This window comes from Nerophis ophidion, linkage group LG23 (assembly GCF_033978795.1).
Source record: "Nerophis ophidion isolate RoL-2023_Sa linkage group LG23, RoL_Noph_v1.0, whole genome shotgun sequence".
Classification (NCBI taxonomy): domain Eukaryota; kingdom Metazoa; phylum Chordata; class Actinopteri; order Syngnathiformes; family Syngnathidae; genus Nerophis; species Nerophis ophidion.
Window position 1 is genome coordinate 490,001 of NC_084633.1, and position 24,811 is coordinate 514,811.

The following is a 24,811-nucleotide window of genomic DNA, read 5'->3' on the forward strand; positions in this document are numbered from 1 at the left end:
AGTGGGAGAACTTGCAAAATAGCAGGGTGTTCAAATACTTGTTTTCTTCACTGTATATATATACATACATATATATTATTTTAAAGCATTGCCAGAACTAATTCCATTGATTTTTGTTTCCATTTCAAGACACTTCCAACTCTTGGCAAGAAAATTGTTCCTACATCTGGAAACAAACACGAGTGTGGTAACAAACAACAAAGACGACTATTTTTGGACAAATGAGGATCCAGAAACTTATCTTTTGACGCTGAATATAGAAAGGACGAACGGCTGCTTATGGAAGCGAGCAGAAAGAGGAGTGAGACGTTGGAGCATCTCCGAAAGTGACTATGCTGCAAAATGTGGAATTTTACGGCAAGTTATTTCGACATAAAAGTGATTTAGAGGTAGAATTGATTGCTCCCATTGAACGAGCTGATTTTTACACGTTAGAATGCAAAACTACCCCAAAAAACATTGGTCATTTTGTCTCTCATAAGCCGTCTGAACGATAGGCAACATTCCCCAAAAAAGTGCAGTTCCCCTTTAACATTGTTATAAATTCTCTTCAGCATATTTTTGCTCACCTGGATGGTCTTGGTTATTTTGAGGGGCAACATAGCAGCCGCCTGCGTTTTTGTTGCACCAATGCTCCTCTTAAGGCTCAGCCTATCACGAGCGTCCGTCATTCTGCTGTTAAGATGGCTCATTGTGCCATCGCGCCCCATAAGTCCTTGTACATTGGATGCAAACAGCCTGGCGTTCACTCCCGCAAAGCTGCTGTTGGCTTGGATCTTCATCTGTGGCACGAGCATGGGGCTTTGAAGTGGGTGTGTCACGGCGGCCTTTTGGGCTATCTGCACAGGGACGGTGAACACATTCTGCCCTTGCTTGCGGGAGTTGATCATCTGACGGGCGTCCTGGACCCCGCCTGCCCCACCCCTGCCACGGATTTTAAACCGAGCGTCTTTCTGAGCCAGCTTTTCGCGGGCATCTTTCACTGGAAAACCTGGAGAGACAGAAGGAAAGGGAAGACAGTCTGATGAAGAAGTCTGCATTTATTCGTCAATTATGCACGGTCTTAAGAAGGACTCCAGGTAGAATTAGAAATGTCTATGCAATATACTCCTCCATCCCCTGGAAGACACGTCCACATCATAGTTGGAGTGTCTGTGAACATAGCTTGTTGTACAACACCCAACCGCTTCCAGACACAGCCCATATGCATATGGACAGCGAGAAAATAAAAAGACAGCAGGAGGAGTCAGTGTTGCCATCTTTACGACTTTGTCATTATAGTTAATAGGGTTGTGTAGGCCTGGACAATAAAACAATCAATATATATCTGGTTAGTCCAGAGGTCAGCAAAACAAAACATCGAAAGAGACACATTGGACCAAAAATATAAAAAAATATGTTCAGCGCCTCTCCCGAAAACCTCCTAGGATAAATTTTGTCCCGAAAATCTCCCGAAATTTAGGCAGAGCTGGAGGCCACACCCCTCCAGCTCCATGCGGACCTGAGTGACGTGTCGACAGCCTGTTTTCACGTCCGCTTTCCCACAATATAAACAGCGTGCCTGCCCAATGACGTTATAACTGTAGAATGATTGAGGGCGATTTCTTGGTTTCTTATGTGGGTTTATTGTTAGGCAGTTTCATTAAAAGGGGAACATTATCACCAGACTTTTGTAAGCGTCAATATATACCTTGATGTTGCAGAAAAAAGACCATATATTTTTTTAACCGATTTATGAACTCTAAATGGGTGAATTAAATTCCTTTCTATTTATCACTCTCGGAGCGATGACGTCAGAACGTGACGTCACCTAGGTAATAAAGCCGCCATTTTCTCAAACACCGTGTCTCAGCTCTGTTATTTTCCATTTTTTCAACTATTTTCTGGAACCTTCGAGACATCATGCCTCGTCGGTGTGTTGTGGGAGGGTGTAACAACATTAGCAGGGAGGGATTCAAGTTGCACCACTGGCCCAAAGATGCGAAAGTGGCAAAAAATTGGACGAAATGTGTTCAAAATACGAGGGTGAAGGGAAAGCCGACGAAATGGTCAGTCGTTTGTTCCACACACTTTACCGACGAAGGCTATGCTACTACAGAGATGGCAAGATTGTGTGGATATCCTGCGACACTCAAAGCAGATGCATTTCCAACGATAAAGTCAAAGAAATCTGCTGCCAGACCCCCATTGAATGTGTCAGAGTGTCTGCACATTTTACCGGCGATGCTAAGGCAGACATGGCACAAAGAGGTATGGATAACCTGCAGATGCATTTCCAACAATAAAGTCAACTAAATCACAAAGGTAAGTTTTGTTGATGTTGTGGACTTATGTGCTAATCAGACCTATTTGGTCACGGCATGACTGCCAGCTAATCGATGCTAACATGCTATTTAGGCTAGCTGTATGTACATTTTAAACTATATTAACATCCAGCGTTTCCCTCCACCCACATTTAATCCCAAACAAACCATGGATTTAAGTTGATCCAGTGTCACAAGATGCGAAACTTCCGATCGTTGGTCTGCACATTTTACCGGCGATGCTAAGGCAAACATGGCCGAATAGCGTCAATAGCTTTTCGCTCAGTAGCTTTAGTTTCTTCTTCAATTTTGTTTTCGCTATCTGCCTCCATACTCCAACCATCCATTTCAATACATGAAATGGATGGTTTAAGCGATTCTGTTGAATCGCTTAAACCGCTGAAATCCGAGTCTGAATCTGAGCTAATGTCGCTATATCTTTCTGTGCAATCCGTATTGGCATCACTGGATGACGTCACAGGAAAATGGACGATGGCTTCACAGATAGCGAAAATCAGGCACTTTAAAGCTTTTTTTAGGGATATTCCGAGATGGGTAAAATTCTGAAAAAAATTTCAAAAAATAAAATAAGCCACTGTGAACTGATTTGTATTGGTTTTAACCCTTCTGAAATTGTGATAATGTTCCCCTTCACGGTGGTGGCAGAGGGGTTAGTGCGTCTGCCTCACAATACGAAGGTCCTGCAGTCCTGGGTTCAAATCCAGGCTCGGGATCTTTCTGTGTGGAGTTTGCATGTTCTCCCCGTGAATGCGTGGGTTCCCTCCGGGTACTCCGGCTTCCTCCCACTTCCAAAGACATGCACCTGGGGATAGGTTGATTGGCAACACTAAATTGGCCCTAGTGTGTGAATGTGAGTGTGAATGTTGTCTGTCTATCTGTGTTGGCCCTGCGATGAGGTGGCGACTTGTCCAGGGTGTACCCCGCCTTCCGCCCGATTGTAGCTGACATAGGCGCCAGCGCCCCCCGCGACCCCAAACGGGAATAAGCGGCAGAAAATGGATGGATGGATGGATGGTTCCCCTTTAACGTCCTCCCAGCGCACTAACAACACACAACAACAGCAGTCACGTTTTGGTCTACCGTAAAGCAGTGCGTTTGCCGTAAACAGCAATGTTGTGACACTCTTAAACAAGACGATACTGCCATCTACAGTACATGCATATGTGACAATAACATCTACGGCTTTTAGAGAGTGCAGTGCACAACTGCGCACACAACAAGGAGACGAAGCAGAAGAACGCAAACGACGAGTAAGATGAAGAAATACGTTTGTTAGTTCCAAGCCGCAGCTGCGATTGGATCTGGATAACCTCCGGGAAGAAGTACCAAGTGCTACCAAGTGCTTGGCAGTGAAGATCTTCCTCAGGAAGCAAAGATTGACCGGTTTTGGGCCATGCTCGGGAGAGATGGAATATTCCACATTCTAGTGCATTTGATGAAAGCACTTTTGTGCGTGCCACACAGCAATGCTTAATCAGAGAGGGTGTTCAGCACGGTTAGAAAAATAGTGACAGAGAATAGAACAAGGATGGACAATTCAACCCTTAACTCAACAATGAGTAGATGAGTGTTATGTATGTGTAAATAAATGAACACTGAAATTATATATATAATAAAAAATAAAAAATAAAATATATATATATATATATATATATATATATATATATATATATAGCTAGAATTCACTTAAAGTCAAATATTTCATATATATATATATAAATAAATACTTGGTGAATTCTAGCTGTAAATATACTCCTCCCCTCTTAGCCACGCCCCTGTGCCACCCCTGAACACCCCATCCCCCACCTCCCGAAATCGGAGGTCTCAAGGTTGGCAAGTATGCTTATATAATGTAGGTGTCTATATTGGCTATATCAGCCTACTGTCAAAGATTGCCGCAATTCTTCGTTGACAGAAATATTGTATTTCAATTTTATTCTACACATTTTGCAACATTGGAAATCATTAGTAAAATGGAGGCTTCTCACAGGATGAGATAATTCCTGAAAATTACTCTCTTAGAATGGCCAAAGGTATAGATGTGTGTGTCCAAGTTTAAGGAAACGGCAGGCTGTCTTCTTCTAACGGATTTATAACAATTTTTGCAAGCTGGGTAATGTTTGCTGTGGTCTGGAACAACATAACACACAAACAATAATGAGGAATGAAGCTAATATTACATACAGATAATGTGTCATGAGACATGCAAATATAAATTAAATACACAGAGATCATAAGGAAATTAAATGAGCTCAAATATACCAACAAACGAGGCATAATGATACAATATGTACATACAGCTAAACTAACTAGCATGTTAGCATCGATTAGCTTGCTGTCATGCACTGACAAAATATGCCTGATTAACACTCCAACAAGTCAATATAATCAATAAAGCTCACCTTTGTGCATTCACGCACAGCATAACACATTTGGTGGACAAAATGAGAAAAAGGAGTGGCATAAAACATGTCTTTCTGTAGCAGCGTCGGAAAAAGTTGTACATGTAAACAAACTACGATGAGTTTAAGGATCGCTGAAATTAGTAGGACAAAATGGTGCTTGCCAAATACTCTCAACAGTGAAGCATGTATAACAAACAGTGGGATTGCCAACAATTAGGAAGGTTTGTGTCATGTTTGTTCTCCTACAGAAAACCTTAAAACTAAAAATATTTTTCATCTCTTTCCATTTTCACACATCTCTGAAATGGATCAATGGAGCTACTAGGGCAGCACTAAAGAGAGCTGCGGGTTGCTGACGCCCGGGTTAGTCAAATAATTGATATAGAAAAATCTCCCCTTCTTCATCGGGGAGAGAAAACAGATATCAGAATCAGAATCAGAAATACATTAATAATCCCAGAGGGGATTTGAACATTTTCAGCACAATCTCATTCAAGATTAGACAAACATTATAGGGAGACAGAACAGTCTGCCAATTTCCACCGCCCCTTACAAGAATGGTGAGAAACAGGTAGATGCTGGGGAAGGGGGGTGAGGGAAAAAAAATTCAGTCTCTGCCTGGGACCCTGAAGAGGGCGTTCAGACTGAGGCCATAGCCCACAAAAACATGTGTATAAAAGGGAAACGTCAAAGGACAAAAAGGACATTAGAGACATTAAAAGAGCAGAGCTGATGCAACCAGTCACTTCTACACAGCCACAAAAGTACACCAACAAAAAACATATACACTGTGGTGGCCTCTGCGGTGTTCAATGCAGTCGTCTGCTGGGGTGGGGGAAGCATGGTCAGAGACAGGAGCAGACCCAACAAAGCAACCAAGAGAGTCGACTCCACTCTCGGCCACCCACCAACTCTCGGCCAGTGTCCATTCTGCATGGATGAGCGAGGATGCGTCTAAGGAGACCGCAGTGTCCAATACCTGCTCATTCAGCCAAGACTCTGAAGCCCGTCCGTCCCGGCGCTCAGCGCCAGCTCCGCAGCTCTGTCTCTTTCTTTATATCTCCTCCAGTCTTTCCAAACTGACTTTGGTGTGGCAGAGACTCGGCAGCTGATCTCCATGGCCAAAAGATTCAGAAGTTCCCAAAAAAGCACCGCAGAAGTCACAAAAGTGCCACCCTTTGTCACACAGTCCCAAAGGGTCCCCAACTAAAGCGCAAAATAACCCAGATGAGAACAAGAGGGAAACACAAAAGGATGACACATGAGCACAGAGCTCCCGCCAACAGCAGCCACTACAGCGGCGCCATCTTGGGAAGCAAGGTTGGTTTCAAGAAAAAAAGCACTCGTTCTCTGATAACAGAGTGACATGCTAACAGCCAATTAGGGCAAATTATCAACTGTAACATTTGGTTCTGCCATCTAGTTATCTCGCGGTTGATGAAAAAATTGCAGATAAAACCGAAAAAGTCACCTGGACAGTATGGCACTTTTTTGTAATTTGTTTTCCCCAAACAGGACCATAGTCAGACCAATATGGTGTGTAAATGATGCAAGGCAAGACCACTAATACCACACCTCATTAGCTGCACTCACCCTTGAGAGCACAGCCATAACTTCCTGACACTAAACCTGCAGAAAACAGTTCTCAGGTATCTCTGTTTACATTTTTTTCTTAAACTTTAAGCATTTCTTAATTGTTTCTTATTTTTGAACAATAATTTTAGAAGGTTATTTTTCTGTGTTCAATGTGATTTTACAATTTTGTTTACACGAAGTGTTTTTCATGCTTGTGTTGACATTTTCTTTCATTTCTGCCTTGATAGTTGAAAGGATTATATTCAGAGGAAGGTTACAATTAGCATAAAAAAGTTTACATTTATATATTTTTCTTGTAATTCTTATTATAAATACCAATAATTATCGATATCTATCAATATGAAGCACTTATTGTACATTATGATACAGTTTTCAACAATATGTTTCAATTCTCCCGGAGTCATCCAAATTTCTAAATGTCAATTTCTAATTGCGATGCTTAGTATCAGGACTGGAATAATTATCTACCACAAAAGCTAACTGTCTATCTCCTCTAAGTCAAACTTCTATTTGTGCAAATAAACTGCATTTCTTAAGTTGTATTATCACTGGAAGACTGGGAAACAAGGTTAGCTCATGTGACAACCCATGTTACACACAGACGACAAGCAAACAAGAACAGGCAAACTAAAAGCTAAGTTAGCGTGAAACAACACAATAATGAAGTCTTAGTCAATTTGGAGAAGTGTACATGGGACAAGTTACAGCATAAGTACACAGTTATTATTCTCGTCCTTTACAAAGTGACTCTGTGCGGCAAAGTAGAAGTGGGAATCTTTGTGCACTTCATGATTCTGTTATTTTTACGATTCAAGAGCTTTGATTCGATTAAAAATCGATTATTGTTGTAGCTTTAATTAATGTTTATTGATGCAGTTTTACATTTATTTTCATATCACTAAATAATAGAGGTGTAACGGTACGTGTATTTGTATTAAGTCGTTTCGGTACGGGGTTTTCGGTTCGGTTCGGAGGTCTACCGAACGGGTTTCCACACGGACATATTAGGTAGCGCACCGCATGTTGTGTAAACAATGCACACCAAGACAAAACACATGGCATGCTAGCAGCGACCGGGCTCGGACAACATGTAAAAGCCAGAGCTGGAAGACCCTCCAGCCTTGTTAACATCTCCCGTTTGGGAACACTTTGGCTGCGCGGTGCGATGCAACAATGTAGGAGGAAGGTTTGCCAACATTGTTGAGCAGCAGTAGGGTATGCTTCTGCCAACACGTCAAACATGCTAACCCCTTTGAAGCGTCACCACCGCATTCAAGCAGCCTCTCCTTGGCGACTTAGGCAGGGCTGAAGCAATAACAAATGTTTTTAAAGCAGCAGATTTAAGACCATCCATCCATCCATTTTCTACCGCTTGTCCTGTCCGGGGTCGCGGGGGGTTGCTGTATTGCATTAAAAACTAGATTTTCACCCACTTCTATGGTGGAAGAACAATAGGCCCATATAGCCTCTTACTGCCAAGTCAGCCAGGCTGGTTAATCTGAGGCTGAGTTGACTTGAAACTGTTGAAACTGTTTAATGTTTCACTTTTTATATGTAGAAGAAAATGTTTGTCATTTTATTTCATCTGAACAACAACTTGAGGCAGTTTAATGTAGATTAACGTGGACCCCGATTTAAACAAGTTGAAAAACTTATTGGGGTTTTAGCATTCAGTGGTCAATTGGATGGAATGTGTACTGTACTGTGCAATCTACTAATAAAAGTCTCAATTGATCAATCAAAAAAAGCACTTTATATGTAGAAAGGATTTGTTAAGAAACCATTCTGAGCCTTATCTTATTTAGTTTTTATTTTATATATGTTGACTACATAAACCCTGGTAATGGACACTGTGTGTATATGTATGTTATGCCATTGTTTACAAATTTGGTAAATAAATAACCAAAAAATGTACATTTTGTCGTTTTCTTACTGTACCGAAAATTAACCGAACCGAGGTACGTACCGAACCAACATTTTTGTTTACTGTTACACCCCTACTAAATAAACATTCACCACTTGGAACTTTTAAAAACAGTGCATTTGTAATCGGAAACAGTTGAATAAATTACCATCTCATTTTTTTTATTATTAATGGAAATCTGTGCAAAGATGTAAACATAAGTGTCCTAAAATATAGGACACTTAGATAGCTCGCTGCAGTCAGGCAAATTTTAGAACTGTCTTAATTACATTATTTACAATAAATACATCAATTATCGACACTTACTAATCTATTTTATAATTGTCCATGTCCGAATTGCGATGCATGAAAAGATTGGTTATGTTGCCCCGCTCTATTCGCTAGCATCACACAGTACAACAAGTTAGCATGTAGCAGCTAACATGGACAAAATGATTAAAAAACCAAATGCCAGCGCACCAATGTGGGAATCTTTCACTTGAAACCTTTGGAACAAGATGAGATTATCAAGACCGAGGAGCAAGTTTGCAGAATGTGTGCAAATACCACTAACCTGCACGCCCACTTGAAACACAACCACCCGACAGTCCACATTCACTTTGTGTTTGGTGAACCAGGCGAGTGCAAACAAAACAGTGTGTGCTCATAGAAAGTCTGGTCAAGTACATCACCAAGGACATTCACATAATACTGTTATAAAACAAGCATATTTTAAAATGCTTGAAAGACATTTGTCATATCGTCATGTCTGTGTTTTCTCACCATACTTAAAGGGGAACTGCACTTTTTTTGGAATTTAGCCTATCGTTCACAATCATTACAAGAGACAAAAACACATGTCTTTTTATAGGATTTTACATGATAAAAACACACTAGAAAGATGCAGCTAATAGGAGTCATCTTGTAGCCTTCAAAACCTCTAAAACAACTTCAACTTACCCCATATGTGTTCCCACTACTGCACCTTGGAGTCTTTAATCTTGTTATATGCAAATATAATGACAATAAAGTCTATTCTATTCTATTCAAAAACCTCAATCAACATTTTATATACACACTTAAAGTATATACATACATACATATATATATAGTAACAGATACCTTCATAACAATATGTAATACGTACAATATTTACCATATTTTCGTCATTTTAATCATTGCCGGAGCCAATTCCTCTGGTCATTTATTTCAGTTTCCATAGCAGCGCACTTCCGAGTGTCTTCTAATAATGGCAGACTCGGTAACAGACAGCAAAGACAACTATTTTTGGACAAATTAGGTTTCTCAACCTTATCGTTTTGAAGTTGAAAATAGGGAGGATGACCTGCTGCTTCTAGAAGCAAACATGAATGAAGAGAGACGGTGCAGCAGACAGAAGCTGAGAGAGTGAGGTGAAAGCGACTCTGGCGCTGTAAATGTGGAACTTGACCCCTTCTATTTCGACATATTTGGAATGCTTACCCAAATAAAACTGGAAAACATGTCCCCGATCAGCTGGACCAAACGCACAAATGTCCATGGAGTGAGTCACTTTAATATTGATCGTGCTACACGCAGCACGTCATCGTGTTATTACAACTACAGTACATACACTGTCTGACTAGCTGTGAACAAACAAAACATGAAATAATACTTTACAGATACTGTAATATGATTGTTCATGTTTTTCACTCAGTATAGATTTGTGTTCTATCAGTGTTGTGCATTACAAACTCAAACGTATTTTGCGCTGATGTAGAAGCTTGCTTAACGCTTTCCGTAGTTAGCTTTTACGGCTAATACAATAGCAGGCCAATGTGTTAATACACTAGAAAAATAATTCCTCAATGTTCACTCTTACAATAACACTGTTGTGACAGCTTGGTTATAATACAGGTTACAGAACCTAAATGAAGTATTGTTAACGGTTTATGAATGCATTTTTGAGGTGATTACTAGGGCTGCGAATCTTTGGGTGTCCCACGGCTTAAAAGATGGCTGCTCTGGATGTAAACAATAATATAAGTTCCTATAATATTATACATCCATCCATTTCCTACCGCTTATTCCCTCTTGGGGTCGCTGTTGCCTATCTCAGCTACAGTCGGATGGAAGACAGGTTACAGCCTGGACAAGTCGCCACCTCATCACAGGGCCAACACAGAAAGACAGACAACATTCACACACTAGGGCCAATTTAGTGTTGCCAAATATAAACCTGATTAGTTTGTATCCCATTAAAATCGGCCTCATTCGATGTATTGGCATATGGCAACGTTACTGTAGTGCAGGGGTGTCCAAAGTGCGGCCCGCGGCTAATCGTTTACCGGCCCGCCACACATTCTGCAAAAATTGATAGTATTGCAAAAATTAAAAAAAACATTTAAAAAAAGTGGAATGAGGTGAAATCTAATGAGGAAAAAGTGGCAATGTTGACACAAAGCTGCTATGCAGACAGTTTTTTTTCCCTTTTGTCTTTATTTTCTTTTTTTCCATTGCTCAAAAAAAAAAAAAAGACAAAAAAATCTATGTTATAATGAATTATTACTTAAAAATTATCACTTTAAAATGTTTTATGTGGAAGAAATATTGCATATGTTATGTGGTTGCCATATAAAAACATCAACGTTTTGACAAAAGAGCATAAAACAAACAAAATAATAGTTCAAACTTAAAATAGACAGACATATCGGAAGTTGATCTTGAAATTTAAGTGTTAAAAGTAAAAAAAAATAATAATAAAAATGTATCACTTTATGAGTGGGGAACCTTTCGGATCTCAAATATATTTAGTAGGATTTTATTTAACTTTTCACTGTGATTACTCCAAAATATTAAATATTAAAAATTAATGGTGTCCTTCATTATTGATCTTTGACGGCTTTAATCGCTAAATAAAGGAACTCCTACAGGAATCAATAAAGTACTATCTATCTATCTAAATACTGCATATTTCAGTTTTGCTATAGAAACAAAGTTCTCTTTGACAGAAAAGGCATAAAACCTTATTTGTTTTACTTTATATCAACTTCAAGTTGATATAGAGATTTACTGTAAGCATTAAATAAAAAATAATACTAATAATATATATCACTCAAGTAAACAACACCAACATTTTACATGTTCCATTGAAAATAAAGGACATTACTTACTACACACGGCACTCAATATAGAAATGAAGTCATATAGAAAATGACTTCATTGTGATATTCGAGTATACGTTCTCACGCAGTTGCTCTCAGCTGCAGGCATTACACTACAGGTGTTTCTCACAGTATCTTATCTCTCCTCACAGGGACGTAAAACAAGCGCACCTTGTTACATACGTCACATACTGTCGCGCGTGCAACGTCATACGCTCTCGTGGAGCAGAGAGGTAGCGACATGGGTAACGTTAGCTGTGGTGCTAGCAGAGCGGTGTGAGTGGTAATACGAGACAAAAGAACGTGCGAATCTGGTAAAAAATTACGAAATTGTTAATTACCAAGAAAAACAGCACTGGGTCTAGGGCTGGGCGATATATCGATATAAATCGCGGGTTTGTCTCTGTGCGATATAGAAAATGACTATATCGTAATATTCGAGTAGACGTTCTCACGCAGTTGTTTTTCGCTGCGGGCATTACACTACAGGCTCTCCTTTCTCTTTCCTGTGTCTCCTTCTCACAGACAAGCAGGCACACATTCTTACATACGTCACGTACTGTCACGTCATACGTCACATACGCCCTTGCCCAGCAGAGAGGTAGTGGCGTGGCTAATGTTAGCAGTGATGCTAGCGGGTTGTTGCGAGAGAAAGAAGGTGCGAATCTCGTAACAAATGAAGGAATAATTTATTCCCAAGAAAAACAGCACGGGGCCCATCGTCTGGCGGTGGTTCGGCTTCAAGCGGGAATATGTCGAATAGACAACTTTAATTTGTGATGTGTGGGGCACAAGCGTTGCTACCAAAAGTAGCATTACTGCTAATATGTAGCATCATTTGAAAAGTCACCTGCTAATAATTTTAATAAATACAGTTTTGATAAATTGACTTAGTTGTGATTCCCTTCTCTGCATAAAAGTTTAAAAGTAGCATATATTAGTGAAGTATGAACAAGAATGTTTTAATGTAGACACATAGAATCTAGGGGTGTAACGGTACGTGTATTTGTATTGGACTGTTTCGGTACGGGGGTTCGGTTCGGAGGTGTACCGAACGTCACGGAGATATTAAGTAGCGCACCGCACGTTGTGCAAACAATGCACATCGAGGCACCGACTTAAACAAGTTGAAAAACTTATTCGGGTGTTACCATTTAGTGGTCAATTGTGCGGAATACATACTGTACTGTGCAATCTACTAATAAAAGTTTCAATCAATCAAAAAAAAAAAACACACGGCATGCTAGCAGCGATCAAGGTATATGATAGACTGACCACACCTCCTCTTTTCACGGGATATGTCCTCTTAGCAAAGCTGTCCAGGTGGAGTTTCTTAAATGCCTCAATTGTCCGGCATTTTAAGTTAAGGGTTGCGTGTATTTTCAATGTACGTTCAGGGTTAGGAGGGGGTTGAAAATTAAAAAAAAGTAGTGCACGGCAGCAACATTCGTGAGGGAGGGGGAGACAGAGAGAGCGAGAGCGAGAAAGTTATGATAAATGCGCAGGCTCTGCTTTTTAACCATAGATTTATCAGATTTTATTTTTTATTATCTATAACAGGGGTGTCAAAGGTGTGCCCCGGAGGCCATTTGCGGCCCACAGTTAATGTTTAAAGGCCCACGATACATTCTAAAAATACTATTAAAATAAACAAAAACATAAACAAAAGTGAAATAAAAATGCTTAAAGGCTAAATGTAATTTAGAAAAAGTTGCAACGTTGACTAATAAAACAAAGCTGTTTTTTTTTTCCAAACTCTCATTGCTCAAAACAAAATATTGAATCAAAATCAATGTTATTATGAATTATTGACCTATCCAAGTTTCCGATTACTTTACATCAAATATTCCACTAAGAAAAATATTCTTGGGGGAAGATTTAGCTGATTTGTTAAATAAATAATCAAAAAATGTATATTTTGTTGTTTTCTTACTGTACCGAAAATGAACCGAACCGTGACCTCTGAACCGAGATACGCACCAAACCAACATTTTTGTGTATTGTTACACCCCTAATAGAATCACCATACTGCCGTGAATACATGTATTCAGTGTTCATTCAAGGCTAAGGCAAAATACCGAGAAATATATCGTACATCGTGATATGGCCTAAAAACATTGCGGTATTAAAAAAAGGCAATATCGCCCAGCCCCATCTGGGTCCATCGTCTGGCGGTGGTGTGGCTTCAAGTGGAAGATGTTGTCAACATCTTCGTTTGGTGCCACACCCACAAAATGCCAAACCAACCATTTCCAGATCAACACCGTATGAAAAAAATAGTCAACAGAAGGAGATAACATCCGCAGTAACCTACCAAATAGTGAAGAACATACACTATTTGATTTCCTATTATGCAGCTAATTTTTATCTGACCAATATTGAAATATCTTTTGTGACGTCATGCACAAAAGTGCAATTTATTTGATTCAAACTATTGCAGTGGCGTTCTGTACAAAAAGTGCACTTTAATCTAGTGGTGTTTTGATATGCCATCTTAGTGACGTCATGCACAAAAGTGGCCTAATAGCTTGTTTTAAAATGTCTCCGACAATCTTGCACTTTCTGTTTTTGAAATGACATGAATGTTTGTGCCACTGTTTAATAAATACAGTTTTGGTCAATTGACTTAGTTGTGATTTCCCTCTCTGCATGAAAGTTTACAGTGAGCATATGTTAATGCAGTATGAACAAGAATGTTTTAAATTAGACACAGAATCATCATACTGTTGTGATTATATGCATCAAGTGTTAATTCAAGGCTAAGGCAAAATATTGAGCTGTATCGTGACATGGCCTAAAAATATCGAGATATTAATAAAAGAACATATCGCCCAGCCCTAATTAAAGTAAAGTCTGAATGTTATTAAAACAGTTAGCTCCATCTTTTGACACTTCTTCCACTCTCGTCCTTGCACACAGAACCGCTACAACAAAGAGGACGGGGAGAAGGTGCTGCCGAAGGTGAGCCACGTAAATAAGACCGCCCACAAAACGGCGCATCAGAAGCGACTGTCAGAAAGAGACTTGAAGATGATCTGTAAAAAATGATCCATGCAACACTTTGACCAAAGAACCACCATCAAATGTTATGTAGAAGACAAGGATGTGTTTTACATGTTGGGAAAAAAAAAAAAAAAAGACTCCTTTAATGCACCCTATAATCCGGTGCGCCTTTTGCATTAAAGTAGACCAGAGTAGACGCGCTCATCGGCAGTGCGCCTTATTCCGGTGCGCCCTGTGGTCTGGAAAATACAGTACTATGGATACTCTGACTTTCATTATTTGACTCACATGAAACACATTTTTACCTGTTCCTCCACCAAGTCGCTGCCGAGCATCAAGACTGCCAATCCTTTGACGAGCATCGAAAGTCTTGCCAACACCTCCAGCGCCTCGCCCAAACATTGTTCTGAAATTACAATTTCAAAAATGTCACAACAGAAATCAGACAGACTATTGATCAAACCCACAATAGCAAATGTTTGCAAGAAAAATGGCGGCGGTGATGTTAATATATAATGGCAGTAAAAACAGTGCTTGGAGATAAACCTTTATCAATATGTATCGGCATAGACACGTAATCGATATAAATAAAAATTGCATTTGACAAAACTAAGTTGCGAAGCAAGGTTGGTTGCATGAACAAAGGCACTGGATCCCTGGTAACCAAATGAGCAACGCAGCAAGTTATCACTGATCAGTGGGAGTGACACGCTAACAGCCAATCAGGTAACAGTATCAACTATCAAGTTTGGTTCCGACATCTTGTTGCCTGGAGTTGATTCTTTGCATGACGTGAGAAGAAAGTAAAAAATAAGCACCGCGGGGAGCAAATCAATTGTGAATAAAACAGGAAAAGTCAAATGGACAGTACAGCAGTTTTTTGCATTATTTTTTTTAAAAAACAGATAGGCTCTCCTCTTTTCTTCTCAACCCTTGCCCGTATTCAAGTATACGGAAACCACAGGTAGGAACCAAAGTGTAGGACTGTATGAATAAAATGAATTACAAAATATAACAAGTGTGCTACTATAAAATAATAGCAATTTGGCCCCAAAATATTTAAATAATAGCTACTGCACACCATGAATTCCTTTCCATACGTAAATAAGAATAGCATACCAAATTAATGTTACACAGCCTTAACTTCCTGACACTCAACCTCCTCTCAGATTTCCATTTTCGCACTTTGCACTGTAGTCAGTGGCCTTGTGGTTAGAGAGTCAGCCCTGAGATTGGTAGGTCCTGAGTTCAAACCCCGGCATACCAAAGACTATAAAAATGGGACCCACTACCTCCCTGTTCAACATTCAGCACCACGGGTTGGAATTGGGGGTTAAATCACCAAAATGATTCCCGGGCGCGGTATAGCTCGGTTTGGGGCGGTATAGCCCGGTTGGTAGAGTGTCGGTGCCAGCAACTTGAGGGTTGCAGGTTCGATTCCCGCTTCTGCCATCCCAGTCACTGCCGTTGTGTCCTTGGGCAAGACACTTTACCCACGTGCTCCCAATGCCACCCACACTGGTTTAAATGTAACTTAGATATTGGGTTTCACTATGTAGAGCGCTTTGAGTCACTAGAGAAAAGCGCTATATAAATATAATTCACTTCACTTCCGCTGCTACTCACTGCTCCCCTCACCTCCCAGGGGGTAATCAAGGCTGATGAGTCAAATGCAAAAGGAAATTTCACCACAACTAGTGTGTGTGTGACAATTATTGGTACTCCAACTTTTAGTGCAAAATTACACTTTAAGCATTTTTTACATATATTCCTTATTTCCACTTCCATTTTCAGAGGTTATGAAGCGTTCTGTGATTTTAGAATTCTGTTTACATTGAGTGTTACCATGTCTGAGTTATTGTGTAGAAATATGGGGCAATACTTACTTAAGTACACTTAATTCCCAAATTTAGAATAATACATGATGTTGTATGCAGAGAACATACAAACCCTTTAGTGAAATACATTGATTGGGTGCACTAGCAAACAGCTAAAATTGTGTAGAAAAACTATAACCTGCTACCCAAGAATATACAACAATTATTCTCAACAGGAAAAATATAACCTCAGAGGAAAAACTAATTTAAAACATTTGTATGCACGTACAACACTTAAAACCTTTAGCATATCAGTATGTGGAATTAAATTATGAAACAGATTATGCATGGATGTCAAACAATGTACTAATATATTCTTCTTTAAGAGGCTGTACAAACTATAAGTGTTTACAAAGTACAAGGAAGAAGAGTCTTGATAAACATTGTGAACTTTGTTGAAAATTAGATATTCATCCATGAAAATAGGTAAAAAAATAATAACGGATGTCGATATATAGACCGATATAAAACACTTTTTTGTATTGTCGGCGTCGGCGTTAACGCACTTTGTGTGTCTTTTTACGCATTGAAATCAGAAAGGTCGTGAAATTCCGGAAATCTGTGTGTCCCCTGGACGCGGGCATTTTTTTTTCTTTATACAGATTATAGCTTTTCGCCGGTGTTTTGTTTTCTTTATACTTGCCGTGTCAAATTATTAATTATTGGTCAACTTCAAAGAAATGCACTTTCCGGTACAATTTATAAAATTTTGATTCGCCGTTTTTCCGATCAAAAATACTGCATTTCCGGTATTAGGACTCCCGGGTGTTGTTTTCGTCATGGCGAGCAATAAACCCAAGAAGCGAAGCTTCAATGAAAAGTGGATTCACCAGGCACCAAGAAATATCCAATTTGGATCCCTACAATTGCGCTATTTGGTCGTAATGACAAGGCCGTCGATTTGTTACAACTCTATGTTTTCCACCAAGCCAAGCGGACATCTACCATGCTATTAACACTCCTGAACATGCTAGCGATCCCTCTCCTAACTTGCACAGTCACTTAAACATGTCCCTCACCCCACATATTGCCATTATTAAAGGGGAACACAACTTATGGCCATCAACAAGCCAGAGATGAAATGCTAGAGGCATTGAGTGCCACTGTATTAAATGAAATTGAAACTAACTTGCAACAATTATTACGTATTTTGTTTATGGTCATATCAAATAAAGATGTGTCAAATAGACAAATGCAACTTAAATTGTAACACTGTATTTTACAAAATTCCAAAAAAGGACATTTTTCTTAATATCTCATTGACAAAATTATTCAACCCCCTAGTTACATGCATCTTTAGTACTAAATAGAACACCCTTTGGCAGTAATTACATCCTTCAAACATGATACATAACCGGACACAAGCTTCTTGCAACGATCTACAGGTATTTCAGCCCATTCCTCTTGGGCAAAAGCCTCCAGTTCATTCATATTCTTGGGCTTGCGTGCTGCAACTGCCTTCTTCAAGTCCCACCACAGCTTTTCTATAGGATTTAGGTCTGGCGACTGTGAAGGCCACTCCAGTCTTCCAGCCCTTCTTCTGCAACCACTTTGATGTTAATTTGGAGGTATGCTTGGGATCGTTGTCCTGTTGGAAGGTCCAACGTCTCCCAAGCCTCAGCTTCGTCACTGACTTCATGACATTTGCAGCTAATATATCCTGGTAGGAAATAGAACTCATAATGCCTTGAACGCGTTGGAGATTCCCGGTACCTGAGGCAGAGAAACAGCCCCAGAGCATGATTGACCCCCCACCATGCTTAACAGTAGGCAAGGAGTTCTTCTCTTTGTAAGCTTCATTTTTTCTCCTCCAGACATAACGTGGATTCATAGGCCCAAAGAGTTCCACTTTTGTCTCATCACTCCATAGAACAGTTTCTCAAAACCTTTGGGGTTTGTCCAGATATTTGGCGTAATGGAATCTATTTTTCTTGTCCCTGGTAGTCAGAAGTGGGGTGCGCCTGGGAGTTCTGGCATGGAGGCCTTCATCTCGTAGTGCGCGCCTTATTGTCTGGGACGAAACCTGCGTTCCCCCCTCTGCAATGTCCTGTTGTAGTTCCTCAGCTGTTACCTGGGGATTTTTCACAACTGTACGCTTCAAATACTGGACAGCAGTTGCACACAGCATCCTCTTTCTACCACGCCCAGGTAGTTTCCACTGTGCCTTTAGCTTTAAACTTGCAAATTATGCTCCCAACTGTGTCTCTTTGAATGTGTAATTATATCCATATCCTTTCTTATGAAGAGAAATTACCTCCTCTCTTGACTTCTTTGACCACTCCCTGGACTTCTCAATGTTGCAAATACACCATTGACCATCTACAAGAAGCTGAGCGTCACAGTCTTTTTCAATCAGTTTAATTGTTGCTCGTTATGGTTCTAATCACATCTACAGGTGTTTTCAACACCTGATTGAAAAGACCTTATTCAAATTCTGTTCTTAAGAGTTATGATTTTCAAGGGGTTGAATATTTTTTTCAATGAGATATTAAGAGAAATGACACTGTTTGGTATGTTACAAAATATAATATTGTAATTCAAGTTGCATTTGTCTATTTAATGCATTTTTATTTGATACGGCTATAAACAAAATACGGAATAAATGTCCAACTTGCTAAAACACCAAAATTGTGTGGGGGTTGAATAATTTTGATCACAACTGTATATATGAAATACTTGAGAATATACCCCCCCACCATCTCCAGAATTCGGAGATCTCAAGGTTGGCAAGTAAGGATAAAACATGATAATCCATACATCCATCATGTGTTTTCAAAACGCTTACAAAAATGTGGGACCCCATTTTTATGACTTGATGGGGTCCCTGGGACCCCATTTGGAAGATTCCTAGCGCCAACACTGATTATGATACAGTTTTCAACCATGTCGCCCAGCCCTATGAACACAAGTTATTTTAAAACGTTAGCCTGGTATGTTCCGAGCTAACAGAGCAGTGCCTTTGTCATTAAATGTTATTTTGCAAATACATGCTTTGGGACTCTCTAAATCTAAAATAGTCTGCAGAATTATTTCATTCAAAGCCGGCCAGAAACAAGGCGAAGTTGTAGGAAAGCTAACTGCTAATTAGCTCATCAGTTACGACAACAGGCGCACGACGTGACTTGCAAACGAGCACTGCCAAACCACGAAGTGCATTTACCGTAATTAAAACAGCTATAATTCCCAGGGTGTATCACTTGTTGAAGAGCAAACTAATTATATTTAAAACTGAATTAAAAAAAAAACACCACACGAGCGTGAAGGCCTAACATTAAGCTAATGCTAATAAGTTTGCAGTGTACGAGCTAACATTTGCTCACATTAGCCAGCAAGCACTCACATATAAATAGTTAATAATGCATGACATGAAATACATTAGCAACTACCGAACAATGGCTGGAGTAATAAGCGAGCAGTCGCGTTACCGTTTAATAGGCACTTTAACGTTAATTCCGCGTTGTCGTATCACTTCATCCAAAGAGACGTCTGCCATTTTCTCCGCTTCTGCCCGACTGCGCATGCGTGTTTGGCCACAGTACGGACGCTCAATTGACCAAGAAGTCGTTTTTTTTTAAAAATAAAATGTACTATTTGCATTCATTACATACGTTTATACCAATAATTACAATCAAACAAACCTAGCACGACGTAGGTGAACACAAACAAAGTGAAGATATATGCAATACAATCGATTGTTCTTGACTCGTCGAAGTGTCTTGCTACCCATGAGCCTTTGCGAATACCAAAAGACAATTCCCCGCTTAACTATTCGCGTAATGGCAAAGAAAAACACAATTTAAAATACATTTTAGGTAACCAAACGTCATTTTTGTAAAGACTAAACACACCAACACGCAATAGATTTGTGGCAGCGTTGCTTGGTGGGGAGATTTGTAACACTCTGACTGAGCCGGTGTAGTGTCTGTTGATATAGAACCACTCGGCAGTATATTTGGCATGCCTTAAACTGATGAGTAAGGAAAATAACGACCCGGGTTGACGCCCGTGTCCTCGTTCAAACTACGAGAAGAATTTTTGAAAGGGGACAGGTCCTCCTGTGGAGGTGACTTGCCTACTTTGCGAGATGCCTTGCGGGATTTGGATCTTCCCTGCCTCCCTAAACTTGTGAAAAAGCTATGAAACCAAAGTCAAACATAGGGTGGGTGTAAAACAATGGTTCTAAAAATGATGTGTCATCCCACACTTTGGAACAAGGGAAAGTTAAAAGCACCATCGGCCCGACAGAACGCTAATGCCAAGCTTAACATTTTCAAATTGATTGAACATCAAGTAACAAAAAGTTGTATACATTCAAACTCAATGACATAAAATAACACCGAGTTCAACAATAAATAAAATAACTGCAGCTGTGGTATAACTTGCATCAAGTTCAGTAATAAATAAAATAATTTGCATCAAATTCAATAAAAAATGAAACAAAAGTGTAATATATCAAAAAAAGTGTTATAACTTGCATGAAGTTAAAAAAAAATCAAATAAAAGTTATAACTTGCATCAAATGTTCAATAATAAATCAAATAAAAGTGTTCTAACTTGCATCAAGTTCAATAAAAAAATCAAATAACTTGCATTAAGTTCACAAATAAATAAAATAAAAGTGCCATTTTGCAATCTTTGCAAAAAAAAAAAGGAGGATCCATGCATGTGCAAATCCTCGCCATTCCCAAAAGCGGACGTATGCGATGAACAGGCAGTCTTTATTGCTGTCAGTAGCTTCGTCCACTTGTAAAGCAAAACAACCTTCTTTAAATTCGTCTACGAGTTGTTCCTCAAGCTCACTTGCAATGTCGCATATACGTCTCGCAAGTGTGTCGTTTGACAGTGGGGCCGGTTTTAATTTTGTTGCGCTTGTCTCGTCAAGCATGACTGACATGTCAATCGCAGCGGGGAGAATGAGCTGCTCAGCAATTGTGTGTGTTTTTTTGCATTGTGCAATTCTGTATGCAACTCTATATGAAGCCATTTGAGCGTTACTGTTTAATGTTGCAGCTTTTACCATGCGCTTCTCCGGTCGACGGTACTCTGCCAGTTTTCTTTGAAAGAAATCAAGTGGCTTATCAACGTGATTGGGGTGTTAGGTCTCAAGGTGTCTCTTTAATTTGTTGGGTTTCATGCTGTCTGCCGCTAGCAGCAGACAGCATGAAACCCAACAACACACAGGGGTCTCTCCTCTGCCCCCACCACTGATGCGGTGAATCCAAGAGCAAGATACTCTTCATCATATTTTCTTTTCGGTTGGCTTTTTGATTGATTAGGCCCGTCAGATTTTTGTTTCTCTGCAAGCGCTGGCTCTGGCTCGACGACCTTTGAGATGCGAGTCACAAATTTATTCATTTTGTGTAGTTGTGGTCCACACATCATCCACGCGAAAGTTTGTTCCGCTTAGCCCCGCCCCCGTTAGTTACTGTTGCTATGTCTGTCAAACTTTCGCTCCTACCTAGAAATTTAAAGCCTACAGGAAAAATAAGTAATTTATATTTATTCATATAGCGGATTTCACAGGCAGAATCACAAAGTGATATACAGTGTGTATAGAAAATGAAAGCACAGTAAAAAAAAAATCCAAGAATATAAAAAATAAAATTACATTTAAAGTGAAATTTCCTCCCGTTCCTCGCGCCCCACCTGTCATGTCTCTTTCCCCAACGCTGGTCTAACCCGACGCCCACATAATTACACATAATTTTCGCCCTATAGAATAAACACTCAAATAAGTGTGTTCAGTCAATCTACAAAAAAAAAAACTCCATCAAAAATATACGATTGAAATTTAAAAACAATTAAATAATATGCCTGTATTAAAATGTGCAAGTCAAACTTAAATACTGACACTAGCATGCTAACAGAGAATCTTAGTACCAAGTTGTGTGACTCTGAGGTGTTCTGCTGCGAAAATGGTAAAAAAAAGTCACCATGCTGATGTTAGTATACCAAAATGCTAATGTTAGCATGCTAAAAGTTAACTTAGACTCAGACTAATAGTTAGCATGTGTCAAGTACTGTCCAAAGTTCCATCAGTCTGAGGCGTTCGGTTGGAAAACTGGCTAAAAAAAAAGTTAGCACATTAATGTTAGCACTCCAGCATGCTTACAGTTAGCATGAGTCAAGTACCAAGTACATGAGTTAAAGTTAAAGTACCACTGATAGTCACACACACACTAAGTGTGGTGAAATTATCCTCAGCATTTGACCCATCTTCTTGTTCCACCCCTTGAGAGGTGAGAGTAGCAGTGAGCAGTGAGCGGCGGTGGCAGTGCTCGGGAATCGTTTTGGTGATTTAACCCCCAATTTCAACCCTTGATGCTGAGTGGAGGTAATGGTCCCATCTTTATAGTCTTTGGTATGACTCGGCCGGGGTTTGAACTCACAACCTACCGGGTTTGAGGCGTTCGGCCGCAAAATAGGCTAAAAAAGTTAGCACGTTAATGGCTAAAAAAAAATTTGGGCACTTTAATGTTAGCATTCTACCAAGCTAATAGTTAGCATGTGTCAAGCACTGTACCAAGTTCCATCGGTCTGAGGCGTTCAGATGCAAAACTAGCTTTAGAAAAGTCTGCACGCTAATGTCAGCATTCTAGCATGCTTACAGTTAGCATGAGTCAAGTACATGAGTCTGAGGCGTTCAGCTGCAAATTTGGCAAAAAAAAAAAAAAAAAAGGTAGCCCCTTTCATGTTAGCCTTCTACCTTGGTAATATTTAGCATGTGTCAAGCACTGTACCAAGTTCCATCAATCTGTGGCGTCTGGTTGCAAAACTGGCGGGGAAAAAATGTAGCACTAGTGTTGGCATTCTAGCATGCTCAGAGTTGGCATTAGTCAAGTACCAAGTACATGAGTCAGAGGCGTTGGGCTGCGAAATTGGCTAAAAAAAAAAAAAGCTAGCCCGTTAATGTTAGCATTCTACCTTGCTAATATTTTCATGTGTCAAGCACTGTACCAAGTTCCATCAATCTAAGGCGTTCGGTTGCAAAACTGGTTAAAAAAAAAAGTTAGCACGTTAATGTTGGCATTCTAACATGCTTACAGTTAGCATTAGTCAAGTACCAAGTACATGAGTCTTAGGCGTTGGGCTTCAAAATTGGCTAAAAAAAGTTAGCATATTAATGTTAGCATTCTACCATTCTAACAGTTAGCATGTGTCAAGTACTCTACCAAGTTGTATCAGTCTGAGGCATTTGGCTGCAAAATTGGAGAGAAAAAACATGTGCACGTTGATGTTAGCAATCTACCATGCTAACAGTTAGTTTGTGTCAAGTACTGTACCAAGTTCCATCAGTCTGAGGCGTTCCATTGCAAAACTGGCTTTAAAAAAAAGTCAACACGTTTAAGTTGGCATTCTACCATGCTAAAAATTAAGCAGACTGAGGTGTTACGGCTGCAAAATTGGCAAAAAAAGAAGTTAGCATGTTGATGTTAGCATTCCACCATGCTATAAGTTACCATGTGTCAAGTACTCTACCAGGTTATATCAGTCTGAGGCGTTCGGTTGCAAAATTGGCAGGAAAAAAAAAGTTAGCACGTTAATGTTGACATTCTAGCATGCTTACAGTTAGCATTAGTCAATTACCAAGTACATGAGTCTTAGGCGTTTGGCTTCAAAATTGGCTAAAAAAAGTTAGCATATTAATGTTAGCATTCTACCATTTTAACAGTTAGCATGTGTCAAGTACTCTACCAAGTTATATCAGTCTGAGGCATTCGGCTGCAAAATTGTCGGGAAAAAAAATTTGCACGTTGAAGTTAGCATTCTACCATGTTAATAGTTAGTATGTGTCAAGTACTGTACCAAGTTCCATCAGTCTGAGGCGTTCCATTGCAAAACTGGCTTTAAAAAAAAGTCAACACGTTTAAGTTGGCATTCTACCATGCTAATATTTAGCAGACTGAGGTGTTACGGCTGCAAAATTGGCAAAAAAAAAAGTTAGCATGTTGATGTTAGCATTCTACCATTCTAACAGTTAACATGTGTCAAGTACTCTACCAAGTTATATCAGTCTGAGGCATTCGGCTGCAAAATTGTCGGGAAAAAAAAATTTGCACGTTGAAGTTAGCATTCTACCATGTTAATAGTTAGTATGTGTCAAGTACTGTACCAAGTTCCATCAGTCTGAGGCGTTCCGTTGCAAAACTGGCTTTAAAAAAAGTCAGCACATTAAAGTTGGCATTCTACCATGCTAATATTTAGCAGACTGAGGTGTTACGGCTGCAAAATTGGCAAAAAAAAAAAGTTAGCATGTTGACGTTAGCATTCCACCATGCTATAAGTTAGCATGTGTCAAGTACTATACCAAGTTATATCAGTCTGAGGCGTTCGGTTGCAAAATTGGCAGAAAAAAAAAGTTAGCACGTTAATGTTGACATTCTAGCATGCTTACAGTTAGCATTAGTCAAGTACCAAGTACATGAGTCTTAGGCGTTGGGCTTCAAAATTGGCTAAAAAAAGTTAGCATATTAATGTTAGCATTCTACCATTCTAACAGTTAGCATGTGTCAAGTACTCTACCAAGTTATATCAGTCTGAGGCATTTGGCTGCACAATT

At 39.6% G+C, this 24,811-nt stretch overlaps 1 protein-coding gene and 1 non-coding gene across 3 annotated transcripts in view; one reads left to right on the forward strand and one right to left on the reverse strand.

The window, feature by feature from the left end:
* Positions 1–19,781, reverse strand: part of LOC133541156 (polymerase delta-interacting protein 3-like) — a 48,554-nt gene extending 28,773 nt beyond the window's left edge. For both annotated transcript variants that reach the window (XM_061884273.1, XM_061884272.1), the window contains exons 1-3: positions 19,677–19,781; positions 14,680–14,780; positions 570–991 (exon numbers count right to left, since the gene is read on the reverse strand). In XM_061884273.1, coding sequence (XP_061740257.1) covers positions 570–991; positions 14,680–14,780; positions 19,677–19,771 — 618 coding nt within the window. In that variant the 5' untranslated portion in view covers positions 19,772–19,781. The remainder of the gene's footprint in view (positions 1–569; positions 992–14,679; positions 14,781–19,676) is intronic.
* A 427-nt stretch (positions 19,782–20,208) lies between these two features.
* Positions 20,209–20,362, forward strand: LOC133541892 (U12 minor spliceosomal RNA). The gene has a single exon (XR_009804003.1). It is a non-coding gene; the product is annotated as a U12 minor spliceosomal RNA (small nuclear RNA).
* Positions 20,363–24,811: the final 4,449 nt, after the last annotated feature.